This window comes from Lynx canadensis, chromosome A1 (assembly GCF_007474595.2).
Source record: "Lynx canadensis isolate LIC74 chromosome A1, mLynCan4.pri.v2, whole genome shotgun sequence".
Classification (NCBI taxonomy): domain Eukaryota; kingdom Metazoa; phylum Chordata; class Mammalia; order Carnivora; family Felidae; genus Lynx; species Lynx canadensis.
The window spans coordinates 5,505,095-5,521,424 of NC_044303.2; the positions used below are offsets into that span (position 1 = coordinate 5,505,095).

General features: G+C 45.0%; 1 protein-coding gene across 1 annotated transcript in view; it reads left to right on the forward strand.

Moving 5' to 3' along the window:
• The window catches only part of LOC115508933 (phospholipid-transporting ATPase IB), a 599,908-nt gene that overhangs the window by 427,108 nt on the left and 156,470 nt on the right, over positions 1–16,330 (forward strand). The window contains exons 28-30 of the mRNA XM_030308008.1: positions 416–490; positions 8,214–8,336; positions 10,045–10,123. Coding sequence (XP_030163868.1) covers positions 416–490; positions 8,214–8,336; positions 10,045–10,123 — 277 coding nt within the window. The remainder of the gene's footprint in view (positions 1–415; positions 491–8,213; positions 8,337–10,044; positions 10,124–16,330) is intronic.

Consider the following 16,330-nt stretch of genomic DNA (forward strand, 5'->3'; position numbering starts at 1 on the left):
TTTTTTTATTTATGGTTTTTATCTGTTTGAAAGTCCTACAAAGATAAATCACCTTGATCAAATCAACTCCATGGGGAAAAAGAACACGAATTCTGAGACTCTTCCAGTCAATGAGAAAGCGTTGCCATGAAACATATTCGATGTAAATGAAATATAAGTTGCTTTTCTGTAAAGATGTACACATTACCTCTTAAAATTGATGTATGCGTTAAATATAAATTTTCCTTAAAATACCAGTACCCGTAATATCGGGAACTTGTTTTTTATGGAAGAACGACCACCACGTCCTGTGGCTCTTTATCCCTCAGCAGCTGTGTCCAGCTGGTGGTCCACATTCCCCCCACTCCTTCTTCAGTGAATGGAAACATTTAGGTCAATATTGATATAAAACTTCTTGAACTTTCTTCTCTTTCAGCTTTGGTTCGCCTTTGTTAATGGATTTTCTGGGCAGATTTTATTTGAACGCTGGTGCATCGGCTTGTACAATGTGGTAAGCATTCCCTATCTCTATCTGATAGCATGCGAAACTTCAGTGACATTCCTTTACTGTTTACGTCTGGGAAGTGTATCTAAGTCAATCATCTGTATACATAGCGGGCAGCACAAATACATCTTTAGAGCCTTTGTTGCTGCGACACATCCCGCAGAAGCCCAAGCTCCCCACACATGGTTTCAATCATAGCAGATCATTCTTGAATAACCCCATGAAATTATTAACCCATATATCTTGATAATAGACCCTTGTTACCTCCTGACTAAATGCCTGCACAACATTTCCATGTTTTTAGCTCAAGTAAAAATTTCTGAGCTACATCTAAGCCTACTCCGCTTCGTAATTTTATTTCTGAATTCTTAAACATAGATAATGCATGTAGAGTATGTAACCCGGTGTCCATTTTGTCCTTCTTAGAAGAGTATCTGTCCTTGTGGGAGAATGTTGTCTTCCACAGCTAGTGCTGCAATAATGAACGCTGACTTCCAGCTCCCGTGGTGGATGATAATCAGCTTGTTTGGTATTTTTCATGATTTTAGAGTTCTTTTTTCATTGCCTCACTATAGTGGATTCAAAAGCTAGAAAGAAATAGAAACCATAAGCTCAAATGGTGAAGTATAGCTACTTAGCTGTTTGTTTTTCTGGAGGAAGAACCAGGGTGCTGTAGCCTGGTGCTCTAGAGACCCCAGTACGCAACATCGCGAGTTGCGCTTTCCCACTTCTTTTGGATGCTAACTCTGGCATCGCCTGCCCTGTGGGAGTTTATAGTCAGAAACAGCCATCATAGGAAGCTATAGATGGAGCTTACCAGACATACAGTGTACATTGTGGGGCTATAAACATTTATACCTTGTATATACATTTTTGGCTGGATGTTCTAGTCATCGGCTCACACAATCTTTTTTTTTTTTCTTCTTTTTCAGTAGCTACCATGCAAGGTTCCAGGTATAAAATGCTGCATATGATAGGTTGCCCCAGCCCTGTGTAGCTTGACGGGATAAGAGGGTCAAATGGGTAGACTAAGCTGCCACTGGGCCTGAGTTCAGATCTTATCTTGGGTTTAAACAGTGTTGGTGAGTTAGTCGGTGTGCTACTAGCTGCTAAGTATGCTGGCACATTTATCGCTAATACGTAGGCTCAAAAGGCAAAGGTGACAGGTGGTGAGAGTGGGGCCGAATCAATGCCCGTTTCTCACCTGTGCTGGAACAGCTGTTCTAACTCACCTACCACATGGATAGCAGCTCAAGGACCTCCCCTCGGACAGATTGCTAACTTTGCAGGACCTAAAACTGTTTGGGGCAGATGAAATTTAGTCTCTGCTCCATAATGATTTAGTGCTGGAAGAGGCCACATCCATGCCCGCATACGGATTTATAAATAGGAAGCTGAGACCCGTGAGACTCTGCTTGAGAGCTAAGGACTGGTGTAGTGTCGCCTGGTTGGATGATGCGTGGAGGTCAGCCCCCCGTTTGTGTTCAGGCCTGAGAGCTGGATTCTTCACTTAGCTGTGTGCAGCCGTGGACAATTCACATCAATCCAACAAACTTGCGTTGAGGGCCTGCTATGCATAAGATGCTGATAGGCTTGGACAGTGTTGGTCAGAATGTGGTCCTCACACCGCTTAACCAGGATTTGTGTGAAGATGTGGACGCCTGAGCCCCATCAGAGCTTCTCAGAGATAGAACACAAAAGTTTGAACACAGTTTTTTAACGATGGTTGTGTGTATGAAAGGTTACGACCCACGGTGACCTTTGATCCCTAGGGCTGAAGATGTGTTGTGTGCTCTTTGTGTCCCCCAGACTATAGAAAGGAGGATATTGCACTAGAGAAGTAAATTTCAAGGTAAAATGGCCCTGCACATCTGTCACTAAGACCACAGCACAGGTGTTGGAGGGAGCCACCATGCAGAGCTGGGACAGTCAAGGATCTGTGAAGTCAGAGGGGTTCTGGCCTCCAGAAGTTAGTCATGCTGGAAGGGCCAAACCTTTTGAGAACATGGAAGTTTGTCTCCATAGAAATTGTTTTGGTAACTTTTTAAAAAAAAAATTTTTTTTTAATGTTTATTTTTGAGAGAGAGAGAGAGAGAGAGACAGAGCACTAAGTGGGGGAGGGACAGAGAGAGAGGGAGACACAGAATCCAAAGCAGGATCCAGGCTCTGAGCTGTCAGCACAGAGCCCGACATGGGGCTCGAACTCACAGACCATGAGACCATGACCTGAGCCAAAGTCGGACGCCCAACCAACTGAGCTACCCAGGCGCCCCTGTTCTGGTAATTTTTGTTTGAAATAAATTGAAACTAAGAGAAATATTGCAAAAAGAGTACAAAGAACTCCTGTATTCACATTCATCGATTATTACCATTTTGCCCTCATTTGCATTTCTCTCTCCTTACACGTGCATATGTGCAAACGCCCGCCGAGGGCACGCATGCACACACCCACAAGCACGCATGTGCACGCACGCACCCCCACAGGCCCTCATGCATACGCACACACCAACACAATTATTTTTGAACCAGTTGAAAATAAGACATCAGGCTTCTTACTGCTTAATGCTTTGGAACACAGTTGCTAAGACCATTCTCTTATATAACCGCAGTATAATGATCAAAATCTAAAATTTAGAATGGATATGGTACTATTCTCTGATCCTTATTAGTTCATATTCCAGTTTTGCCGTTGTTGTTCCAATAATGTCCTAGTTAGCAGTTTTTTTTTCCCCCACTCCTGCCTCAGTGCACAGAGACCCAGTACAAGGGTCTCTGAGTTTGGGACAGTTTGGGACGTCTGAGACGTTCACTAGTGACCCCTGTGTTGGGCTGGATTTCCTCTTTCCATTTTCTCCAAACAGCATTTCTGTCTTACTTTTTCTTCTTCTGTGTATGCTCTTTAGATTTGATTCCCCAGGCCAGCTAAAGTAGCGAGTCATGGTTTATCATAGCAGATTAAATAGCATAAAAACTGACCTGAAACTCTTAAATCTCTCCAAATAATGAACGAATGCCATCCATTGGATTCCCATCATATCTATAGTCAAATTTCTACATCATTTTATTTTATAGTGACAAGAACCACCATGATCCGATGGATTTCAGCTAGATTTCATCTCTTATTTTATTGAGGTAACTCTTAATGTGCTTTAAACTGTTTGAAAAATTATCCTATGTGATCTTATCAAGCCAGCATCATTTGAAGGAAAAAACTATGGGCCAGCCTCATTTGTAAACAGAAATATAAAAATTCTAAATAAATTATCAGCAAATAGAGTTCAAGAGTGTATCAAAAGAGTAAAATATTTGACCAAGTAGGATTTATTTCAGGAATACAGGAGGTTCAAAAATTTTAAATCTTTCTAAATATCAACAAAAGAAAAAAGAAAAACATGATCCCATCAGTGGATGCTGAGAAAGTATTTGAGGCAAGTCAGCTGCCATTCCCCAAATAAGGACTCTTAAGTAAAATGGGAAAGAAAGAAGCCAATCAATTATAATCCAGACTATTTATTAAAAAAAAAAAACAGTAGCATATTACCATAAATGGTAAAATTCTTAAGCTATTTCATTTTAAATAAGAAATTAGTCAGGGATGCCTGAAATCACTATATAATTCAGCACTGGTTTTGGAATTTTCAGCAATTGCCAAGAAAATTTAAAAACTATTACTCGAAAAAAAATGACTTCTGGGCTTATACAAATATGCACACAAAAAGTGGCCTTTTATTTATTTTTTTTTTTTAATTTTTTTTTTCAACGTTTATTTATTTTTGGGACAGAGAGAGACAGAGCATGAACGGGCGAGGGGCAGAGAGAGAGGGAGACACAGAATCGGAAACAGGCTCCAGGCTCTGAGCCATCAGCCCAGAGCCCGACGCGGGGCTCGAACTCACAGACCGCGAGATCGTGACCTGGCTGAAGTCGGACGCTTAACCGACTGCGCCACCCAGGCGCCCCAAAAAGTGGCCTTTTAAATGTGTTCACATATGGCTGTATATCTATAAAACCCCAAACATATCAATAAATACTAGAATTATAAGAGAATTCATAAGGTGACTAGATCCATAACCAGTAACTTCTTTCTATCCTAACAATCGATAGCTTTTTTAACTCTAGCAAGGAGACTTAGAAATGCAAAGGAGTAGTAATTCCTTTCATATACATTGTATAGGAGTAATTTTTATAGTACCAAATAGAAAAAGAAATCCAAAACCTTACTGAAGTATACAAAATAGAGGAGAACAGCTAGCAAGGGATATTATTCTCTTGTATGAGAAGACAGTGTCATAAAAAAAAAAAAAAACTCCTCTAAATTGATGTATAAATATGTGTATTCCAAATAGAATCCCAGTGATTGGGGCGGGGGGGGGGGAAGTTGCTCAAAATGATATCGAAGTATAAGTGAAATTAACAAGTACTTGAGAACAAATATGCAGAGTACAAAAAAAGAATCACAAGGGTCAACTTCTTGTCACTAAACACCAGACAATATTGGGGTGCCTGGGTGGCTCAGTTGGTTGAGTGACCGACTTTGGCTCAGGTCGTGATCTCATGGCTCATGAGTTCAAGCCCTGCATCGGGCTCTGCGCTGACGGCTCGGAGCCTGGAGCCTGCTTCGGATTCTGTGTCTCCCTCTCTCTCTGCCCCTCCCCCTCTCACTCTCTGTCTCTCTGTCTCTGTCTCTCTCAAAGAATAAGTAAACATTAAAAAAATTTTTTCTTTTAAACTTCAGACAATACTATAAACCTGTTGTAACCAAATCAATATGATCCTTACATGAAACTGCACCAATAAGTTACAGAATCCAGAAGTAAATTCCAGTTTGGGATCCCAGATCTACAATATGTGAGAATTAAATAAACGTCAAAGGTGCTATTTTAGGAAGAGTTTGGATTAATTGTGTTCTGACAGCTGGCTCTCTATTTGGAAAAAATAAAATAAAATTGGATGCCTATCTTATACCACATAGATAAATAAATTCCAGATACATTAAGACTTACATGTGGAAAGTGAAACTGTAAGATTCCTGCAAGAAATTCCTAAAAACTTTGATAACAATAATTGGGCACTCAAAGCTATTCTTGACCATAGAAAACTTAAGCGCTTTTATATGACAAGAGAAACCATAAAGAAAGCCAGGAGACAGTGCATCTGGATTAAAGACAGAGTTGGTATCTGTTATACTCCAAGTACTCTTAAAAAGTGGATAAACCACAAGTAGAAAATGGACAAAGGACCTGACTAGACCGTTCACAGAATTGCAAACCCAAATGTCCAACAGATATATAAAAACACGCTGACACATGTTGGTAGTCAGGGAAATGTAAGTTTCCTTTTAGGTAAGAATTAATATCTTTAATTTTTTAGCCTGGAGGATATTAAATGTAACACCCAGTGCTCCTGGGGAAGCAGGGACAAGATTACTGTTGTCCTTCATGAAGGGAAAGGTAAATGATTGGAAACTTTTTTGGAAACCACTGAGCAAACATCTTGTAAAATTTAACATGTATCTTTTTACCCTGCAACCCTATTTCTGGGAATCCTTCCCACAGAAATAAAAGATAAAGGTATCTTTGTTATGATACATTATGGACGTTTATTACGTAATGTGTGCGGAAACAAAGGAATACCTATCTGTAGGCGAATGGCTGAAAAAATACGGAGCCTCCGTATTATGAATCACTGTGTGGGGGGGACAAATACTGCTTTAGTGTCAAACCCAGGGGACATGTGAAGCATCCCATGACGTATTGTTTTGCGAGAAAAATACGAAGAAAAATTTGTTTCTATAAAACAGCGAATGGGGGCGCCTGGGTGGCTCCCTCGGTTAAGCGTCCGACTTCGTCTCAGGTCATGATCTCACAGTTTGTGAGTTGGAGCCTTGCATCAAGCCCTGTGCTGACAGCTCAGAGCCTGGAGCCTGCTTCAGATTCTGTGTCTCCCTCTCTCTCTGCCCCTCCCCTGCTCATGCGCGCTCTCTCTCTCTCTCTTTCTCTCTCTCTCTCTCTCTCTCTCTCTCAAAAATAAGTAAACATTAAAAAGAATTTAAAAAACAACGACAACAAAGAATGATCTATGTGTGTGGTGTGTTAAAGCAGGGTGAGAATATGATAGGTCCTACTGGGGGGTTGGCCACTGGTGAAGGGGGGACGATGTGAAGTGGGTAGAAAGTCCCTAAAAAAGGAAAAGAAGCAATAAGGACGGGAACATGAAGCACGCGTGAAAGCACATATAAGCGGAACAACGAGGGTGGGTGGACGTACAGCTGTGCACGGGTTCTGAGATGTTGGCTGGGAGCACCTCCCTTAAACAGATAACTTGTGTTATTGTGAGAGGGCCGAGTGCCAGCCCTCTCGATCCTCTTACCCTTGAAATCTGGAGGAGGTTGAGATCCCCAGGGCCGTTTTCCTTTCTGCTCCAGGGTGAACGAGGATCACGGGAGTTTTGTGGGCCTTATTCCACCACATCTCTGATTGTTTTATCCTAATAGGTTTGGAAAAGGCTTATTTATCTGGACTCGGGCTCCGGGTAGCTGGTGACTCAGAGCTCTCAGAGACACCCATCCAGTTCCCACGGGCTTGAGAGTTTGCTGGGTTTGTGGGCAGGGATTTGCTCGGTGCTGATGCTGAGCAGTGAGTGACCCGGCCTGTGACCTCTTCCCAGAACCACGTAAGAGAATGGCCTTCCTTTCCGGGCTGAAATGGCATGCTGAGTCCCAATTTCTTCTTTAGGATCTGGCTTTCTCTTTCCCAGACACAGTCAGGAGCGTGCCAGTCCCCTGTAGATTACAGGTAAGGGTCGTGGTCTCAGCAGGCACCAGGAGACCCGTTGTCGTGGCAGGTTGCTCTGTCTCCTTCCCAGCCTCGTCTTGTGTCACGTCCTCAGCCAGCCACCGTGCCGGAAGTCTCAGGAGTCCTCACCCCACCCCCGAACGTGCCACCTGTGTTCCTACCGGAAGCTTTGCGAGGGGTGCTCGTTTCACGGGAGTGTTCCCTTCTGCGCCCCTCTCCCCGGCCTCCCTCTTCATCCCGCCAAATCCTGTAGGTCCAATACCTTACAGGTCAGGCACTCTTTGGTCCCAGAACCCTTTCCTGACTTTCCCTTCTCCTTCCCCATCATCTCCCCCATGAGTGGTTTCGCAGAGCACCGACTCGTAGGTGTTTATTTATACGCTGGCTGCCTGCCGCCCGTCTCCAGCCCCGCAGTAGACAGAGCTCCTGCGGGTCAGGGACCTGCTTCTTTTCCTCCTCCTTCTATACATATTCCTGGTGCTTATCAGGGCATCTGGCCCATAATTCATTCCCAAGAAATGTCTGTCAGATGAATAAATGGGTGAAGTACTTCGTGCTTCCTGAAATTTGAGTATAAAATCAGGATGGGAAGTTGTAAAATCGCGCCTCGGCGACGCTAACAGGAAGGCACAGCCCCCCACAAAGCCACCGAAACCACCGCTCGCTTGACAAAGGAAGGTAGTTGTTAATTGAACGTGGTTTCTTAGCTAATCAGATATTTATGGTGTTGTGTTTCGCGTCCAGTGCATTCGTTTTATGCTGATGGAGTAACAAGTAAAAACGGTCTCTCGTGTATTCTCTTTGTTTGGAGGGTGCCTGGGGAGCTGTGAATCACTGAGGCTCAGGTCTGGACTTGACTGAAAATTAAGTCATCGTTCCGTGGAAGCGAAACACTCGGGAAGGCCTCTTTTAATGGCTCGTTGTTCTCCACACAGATTTTCACAGCGTTGCCACCCTTCACCCTGGGAATCTTCGAGAGGTCTTGCACCCAGGAGAGCATGCTCAGGTTCCCACAGCTCTACAAGATCACCCAGAACGCGGAAGGCTTCAACACAAAGGTAAATGACGCTCGCCCACAGTCGTCGCCTCGGAAGCGCGTGAGCGGCGCGCTTCGTCTTCCGGCTCTAGTTACCTGCCTGAGAGGTCAGAGAGAACATTGGAGAAGAGTTGAGGCCCCAGCCCTCTCCAAAGTATAGCCAGCCGGTGAATTCCAGATGCCGAGGCGGAAAGGAAGCTTCCGCGTTGCACGTTCAGTTCCTGTTTGCCGACTCCTTTGCTCTTGTCCCCGTGTGCCTTTGACATTGGTCTGGCCAGCAGCGCCCATGGCCCTGGGTCCTGTGGGATCAGAGACTCCCCTTCCCTTCATAAAGCCCCGCGATGAGGCCGGTGGGGAGCTTCCCTAACGGAGCCTTCTCGCCACCTGTGGCTTGGTTTTTCAGTTAAAAGAAAAGGTTTCTTTAGTCAGTGAGTAAAATTGGCCAGATGTCAACACGGGAATCAAGGCAGTGGTGGGTGTTTCTTTTTCAGACCGGAGAATCAACCAGAAGAGAGAAGGCACTTAGACCTAAGCAGTCCTGCAGAGGGCCGAGCTGGGTTAGGCTGGGTGTTGCCGGGATTCTGCCGTCAAGCCTGGCAGAGGGGACCTCCCAGGGTCTGCCAGTCACAGCTAAGCGGCAGGGTGGTTGAGTCTCACTGGCCAGAAGGGAAGACCTGTGCCTGGTTTGGTGCAGGATGCCTCCTTTGCCATGTTTCTGTCTTAGATTTTTGTGCAGGAGGGGATTAGGGGGTTGAAACAGAGGTTCATTTTAACATTTTAACAGCGGTCAGTTAAAATACAGGACGCTGGTTGTGTGCATGATTTGCTTGGGTAGCCACCGGGGCCTTGGTAAGGGTGACAGAGGGTGAGACTTATTTGCAGACACCTTGAAGATTTTTTTTTTTTCTTTTGAGGGGATAGGTGAGGAGGTCAGGGAAAAGGCAGGAAAAAAATGAACTTTTCAAATGGGAAAATCCCATTGTCTTATCATTTTTTTTTCATTATTGTCTGTCTCCCCACCACTACTTAGGATCAAACTATAGGACAGTCCCCGGAACAATCTGTAGATGTTTGAATAAACTCAAGCTGGTGTCAGTATGGTAGTTCGGTCATCTCAGTGGTTAAAGAGATCCTCGAAATGCATTTATGAAACTCTGGTTTGGAAGAAACTAAACTTTGCGTTCTCTTGTTTGACCTTTCAAGTGTTAAAGAGTTTTAAACGTGCATGATACTAACCAAACTCCTAGAAGTGAGCAAGTTGCACGGGAGGGATTTCAAAAAGCAAAACAAAACAGTGAGAGCGCGGTGTAGGAATCCACATTTAAGGCGTTTTCAGTGTTTTCAAAACATTTCTGTCTCTTGTTAACAATTTTGACCTAATACCCTTCTCTTTCTAGATGATTGTAAAATTGTGTTGTCTTTTTTGTGATTACTTAAAAAAAGGATTATCATTCATTTTTTTGGATGTGGACAGATTGTATATTGCTCTATGTATATGGCCATATACATTCAGGTCTTTGTAGTAAGGTGATATTATCTGGAGATCGTCCAGTCATTTGTACGTAAAAATGAGGAAGTAGGTATTTTTTTTTTTAACTTCAAGAATAATACGGTGCTTCTGCAGCAACGCAGCACCCTGCCAGTATCCTCCACAATGAGCCGTCTGTTGAGTTGCACAGAGGTCAAGAGTTGTGGGCAGCTCCTGACTCCCTTGGTTTGTTTTCCCTTAGGTTTTCTGGGGTCACTGCATCAACGCCTTGGTCCACTCCCTCATCCTCTTCTGGTTTCCCATGAAGGCGCTGGAGCACGGTAACAGCTTCATGACCTCAACTGTCAGCAAGTAGCTCTGCGGTCCCCCTGGTGCCAGTTGTTCACGATTCCCCCCCCCCCCCCCCGGTTCTGCAGACCTAGAGATCACAAGAACACATTTTAGAAGAAAAACATACCTAAAATCTAATGAGAGCGAGGGCTCAGGTTTATAGCTTGTAGGTTTCATCCATTCTGGCTCCGAGAGCCCGTTTTCTTTCCAGTTGCCTGGAGAGTTTAAATGCTAGGAATTCTAAACTTTATTTTTAATAACCGTTTGAGGCGAGGATCTCGAAGCAAAGCACGGCACTGTAATGAAACATCGATGCCTCCCGTCCACGAGTTTGACATTTTCGGTTAATTACTTGGGCTTTCGTTTTCCACCCTCACGGACCTGTATGCAGAGTAACTCAAATCTCGTGAGAGCCTAACCTCACACCCCATTTCCTGAAAGAGTTGCCTTTCCTTGACATACACGTTTCAAGCAAACTGTTAAGGTTTGAGGACTGATTGTCTCGACTGGGCTTAGTCCTCCCTCCAGCTGGAAGAGGGCATGTGAGAAATGCAGCTGACTCAATATATCCAAAATGTTTCCTCCTAAGGAGAGACACATCTTTTAGTCCCAGAAAAGGAAAATGTATCATGAGAATGCTTCTCTTTCATCCCTGTCAAATAGTAATAATCCCCCGGGGAAAAATTACTCCAAATGTTGACTAGACAAGGCCTTTTATTGTTCAGAGAACCAAAGAATATAAAGCCTACAAGCCTCTTTGTTTCTGTGTCAATGTGTTTTGTGCTTCAAACAGAAATGATTCATCCTCGCTGATAGTCTTTAGCCTATTAAATACTGACAGTTGGAGAAAATGCATGCACAGCCAATTTATTATACCCTATGACCTGTTCTCTGAGTCTCATCAGACCTCCTTGTCCTGGAAGGGTCCCTAAGTCTCCAGATCAGAAAATAAAATGTCCTGTTTCCAGACCCACCCCCACAAGGGACATTCTAGCAGAATCGTGCCCTTTTAACTCTAAAGCTTTCCTGTGATTCATTTTTACTCAGAGTAGATCTTCACATATTTTGAATGAGCAGGGGTTCCAAAGAGTGCTGAATGTGGTTTGTTGTAGAAGCCCTGCCAATTTGGTGATAGAAGCAGCCATCACTGTGTCAGGACGGACTGGCAATGGGAAGCAATGGGAACAATTTTGGGGGGGGGGGCGCCTGGGTGGCTCAGTTGGTCAAGCATCCGACCCTTGATTTGGGCTCAGGTCATGACCTTGCGGTTTGTGAGATCGAGCCCCACGTCAGGCTCTGAATGGACAGCATGGGGTCTACTTGGGATTCCCTTTCTCCCTCCCTCCCTCTGCCCCTCCTCTCTCTCTCTCTCTCTCAAAATAAATAAATAGTAAAAACAAACAAGCAAACAATTTTGGCAGTTGTCCCCTTGGCCCACACGCAGGGAGACACAGGGAATGGTGTGGACTGAGCACAATGGCTATCTCCAGGCCCCTTCCCCTTCTTATCGAGACGTTGCACTCTGGTCCTAACTCCAAAGTGCTTGCCTTGGGACTCTCAGAAGATTTGTAAGATGGTCATTTGCTTGTCTGCTTCCAAAAGAACTAATGTGGCCCATTCTGTGGTAGGGGCAGGGGTTTTCCAATCCTAGAGTTATGATTATGTGCTTTGAGCTTGTGGCTTGTGGTTTGTGGCAGAATTGTTACAGTCAAGCTATAGTCCATTATGTAGATCTATTCGTTCACCTCGCGCAGCCTGTGTAGAAAAGCAGACAGACTCCCGAAAAGTTACTTTACCTGAGAGATAACACCAGACGAATTTCAGGTTCGTTTCTGCCGCCCTGTCTGCTTCCCTCAAATTTGGCAATTTGCCTAACAGCCAGCCAATAACATGAGTTTTTCCAGTTTGTGTTATCATCACCAATGCCATTATTTCATTGTGTTCAGTAAGCCCGCAGCATGGGGTTTTCTTTTCATTGTGTTGTAAACATTAACCTATTGAGTGAACCTGTGTAAGACAAAATAAATTGCAAATATTAAGAATGTTTGGCAGAGAATTGTAGGAGACCATTGGAGTTCTTGTTCATCAGTTGACTTCTCTAACAAATGAATATTTTAGAATGAATTTCTTAATTCTCACGATTAATGGGTAGCAAAAATGGTTGTACTGTTGCTCTTTAACCTCATTCCCGTGATGCTGACGTCCAAGGCACTGTGGTGGATGATGAGGGTGACAGGTAAATAAATCAACGTGGGTCTTACCATCAAAGAGTTTGTAGTCTGATAAGGGAGACTGGATTCACACGTAGAAGCTTCTAGCACAAAGTAGAATATTATTGCCTCAAGTAAAATACACCTGGCGTGCTATGGGATTTTAGAGGGCTGAGAGAGAAATGCCTTTCATTTGGAATTGCTAGTGACCTGTTAGAGAGGACAATATTTAGGTTTAGCCTGAAAGTCCAAGCAGCATCGAGACATGTAGGCATGGAAGGAGGAGCCGGATACAGTGGGGAATTTCAGGGCTGATGTGGAAAGCTTCGAGGAGCTGATCCCTTCAAGGGTAGAAGACCAGAAAAGGTTTGAGAAGGTGGGTGAAAGCCGGACGGCACAGGGCTTTGCATGCGAGGTGAAGAAGTTGGGACTAAAGGTGTTAAGTGAAGAGTCACGTAGAATTTAGATCAAGGAGAGTGTTATGATCAGAGCAATCTGGGGGGGGGACGAACGTGTGATGTCAGATAAGGTGAATGGTAGGAGGAAAACCACTTGTGTCTCCAGGCATCGCAGGGAGCGTTTCAGCAGAGTTAAAGCCAGGAAATGGGAATGTGTTTAAGGAGGAGGGAGCATGTGTTGAGAACTTCTGTATTCAGCAGAACCATGGCGTCTCTCTGATGTGCCCTGACCCTGAGAGTGCGCAGATATAAATTCCGCCTCTCTTACCTTTGGCGTCTTGCAGAAGGTGGGAGCCGATGACCAGCAAGCACGTATGGAACTGCTGAATGGCCAGAGTGCTGAGTGCTACGGGGACACAGCCTAGTCTAGTGGGTCGAGGAAAAGGCTTCTCCAAAGAAATGACATTCATGTTTTTGAAAGTTGAGGAGGGGGTGGCCAAGTGGGGCAGGGGAGGTGTGGGGGAAGGTGGGGAGAAAGAGCATCCCTGGCCCAACCAGGCAAGCACACGAGCACCCGCACAGGCCGTGGACGGTATTTACCGGTGTGGGAGCCGGGGAGGGGACGGGGACCTGGACTGCAGACTCTGTTCAGCCTCCGATGAGCATTTCAGGATGCTGGACAGTAAATGTCAGTAACCTCCCCTCCCTGTCTCCCAATCCTAACGCAACGATAATAGACCGAAGCACGTCTTCACGTATTTCCGGTGTTCCCTCCGGGGTCAGCAACAGCACCCACGGTCGAGACAGCTACAGCACGGAGGCGGCGGGAGTGGCTGGAAAGGAGGGCAGAGAGGCTGGAGAGGAGGGCAGAGAGGTTAGGTGAGGGTCGCGTCACGAAAACCCGGGTGGGCACTTTTCTCGGTGAGGGGTTGGAGGTGAGAAAACCGCTGTGTAGGAAAACACATGAGGGTTGGCAGGAGGATGAGGGTTTTCTTTGGGCGTGGGTGCGGGTCGGGAGAGGAGAGTCAGTGGTGGAGATTCAGAAAGGTTGCAAGTTTGAGAAGATAGGGACTCTTGCCGGGATTACTGGTTCGTGTGTGCTGATTGGCAGTCTCAAATAGAAATGAGTTCTCGTGACACTTTGAATTTCCGCTTAGAGCAATGTTATCACCCAACCCCCAAAGACACCTGATCTGAGACAAATTAAGGCACTTCCAAGGCAGCGGATCCTGATCTGACAGAGGAGTCCCTCCTTCACCCCCAGGTCCTGCCTGAAGCTGTTCCTTGGACTCCTCCCCCCACCCAGGGCCTTAAAGGCGTTTTGCCTGACAGGCTAAGGTCCCTAGAGTATTTCATTCCTGTCATCGACGCATGCTGCGTGGATTATGTCACAAAGACAGTGGATTTTACTAGGGAGTTCTCTGTCCACCCTCCGTGAAGAGAGGCACAGGTACATACCAGTGTTGTTCACTCTGGGCACGTAGTTGTTGGGAAGGAGTATTTTTGAGAAGGTGTGAGCACGCCATTCATTCCTTAGAAAGGTTCCAGGAATTTTGCTTTGCTTATGTTTGCGTGGTTTTGGATAGACCTTTCAAAGCACTCCTTTGCTGATGGAGTTTGTGAGGACTCATTTCAAGTTTCAAAATAAAACTTTCCACTCTGGCAATTCAGCAAATCAGATTTCTTCCGACCATCACAGCCTTACGCTCAGTCCCGTGGCCCATCTGCAGCTCCCACGCTTTGATGTGAAAAGCGATTCTAGGTTAAAACCAGAGATGTCACCTTTGCAGGGACTGAAATTCATCAAGACCCTTGGTGTCAGGCCACACTCAGGTTTTCCATTGGTGGATCCAGTCTGCATATTTGAACAATCCTCCTTGAAGTGGAATGTGGCTATTGGCAAAAGAAAGCAAAATCAGGTTTGACTTACCAAAAGGAAATTTTCAGATTTTTCTTGATGAAATTTAAGAGGGGGGAGGGTGTGACGAGAAAGAGAATATACTTACCAGCCGAGAAAAATTCCTGAAACATTTCTCAATTCTTCACAGTCTACACCCTGGAAATCACTCCCACCCCTTTCCAGAAGGAAAAGTACCACAGGGATACTTATTCCACTGGCATCATTAAGCAGCAAGGTCTTTTAAGATTTCTGGAAAAGGCTATTTTCTACTTTTTAATCAACGTGCTGCTGGAAGATCAGTTTTACAAACTGTGCACACGTATACCATGAAACGTGACATACTTCTCTGCCTGTGGCATCATCGGGCCGTTTTCGCTTGAACTATTTACGATCTACGCCCAGTACTGCAAAGTTGGCTCTGTCACGTAAATCCTAATGACTTGCCTTGCTTCCCCTTAAGCTGAGTGTGGGCAAGGCTGCCCTTGTTCTCTGGGCTCGCAACTTCTTAAACTCAATTATTCGTTCATTGAAAAGAAGGCGCTAAATGAGTCTGTTCTCTGTGCCAGGCCAGCACTGGTTTCTGGGCACCCCGTAGGGAGCCAATATTGCTCTAATGTTCCCCTAACCTACCTGATGGCACTACATCCTGGACCAGTCAGGAGGGTGTTGCTACTGCAGTTTATCCACGAAGTTTATCCACAAAATGCTGTATTTGCTTCTTTAAAAATTCTTTTAAAGTTTATTTGTTTATGAGAGAGGGAGAGAGGGGAGGAGTGGGGGAGGGTCAGAGGGAGAGGAAGAGAGAGAATCCCAAGCAGGCTCCACGCGGCCAGCACGGAGCCCAGTGCGGGGCTCAAACTCACATGCCTGAGCCAGAACCAAGAGTCTCGGACGCTCAGCCGACTGAGCCACCCGGGCACCCCCAAAACGCTGTATTTTCAAGTAAGGGATGTGAAACAAGAAACCGATGTTTTGTTCCCCTTGAAGAGTCACGACTCTGCTGCGCACAGGTTTTAAAAGATCTACGACACGTGAGAAAGATCCAGGGATGAACGTCAGATGCTAAGTGGGACGGAAAGGGGACTGGTAACCCTCCATATGTCCTCTGCCACCTGGAAACTTCTGAGTGGCCAGGGTAGCGGAGGGTGTTCATAAGACCCTGAAGCATGTACGTGAAGTGAATGGGCCTTGCTCACTAAAATCTAGAAAAATGGAATGTGTTGGGAGCTTTTTAGCTGTTTATACAAATGAAACTACCGCTTATAAATCTAAATAACTCATCACTAACCCAATCATAATATACTGAAAATAAAACCAAGTCTCCAAATTCAAATTCAGAACATTTTTTTTCCTGTTTGGGTTTGTTTTCAACCCAATGACCCATTGAGGGAAAGCTCAGACTTTGTCCTTTTATCTGTCGCACCGATGTTTGGAAACACAGAATTGGGCTGGAGGCTCATTGTTGTCATTCAGTTAAATATTTCTTATGTTCTTAAATATTCGCTGTCTCTTTTTAAAACATATTTTTAAAGTTTTATTTATTTATTTTGAGAGATTTATTTATTTATTTATTTATTTCTCGCGAGAGAGAGAGAGAGAGAGAGAGACAGCACAAGTGGGGGAGGGGCAGAGAGAGTGGAGAGAGGGAGAATCCCAAGCAGGCTCCATGCTGACGGCATAGAGCCCCAC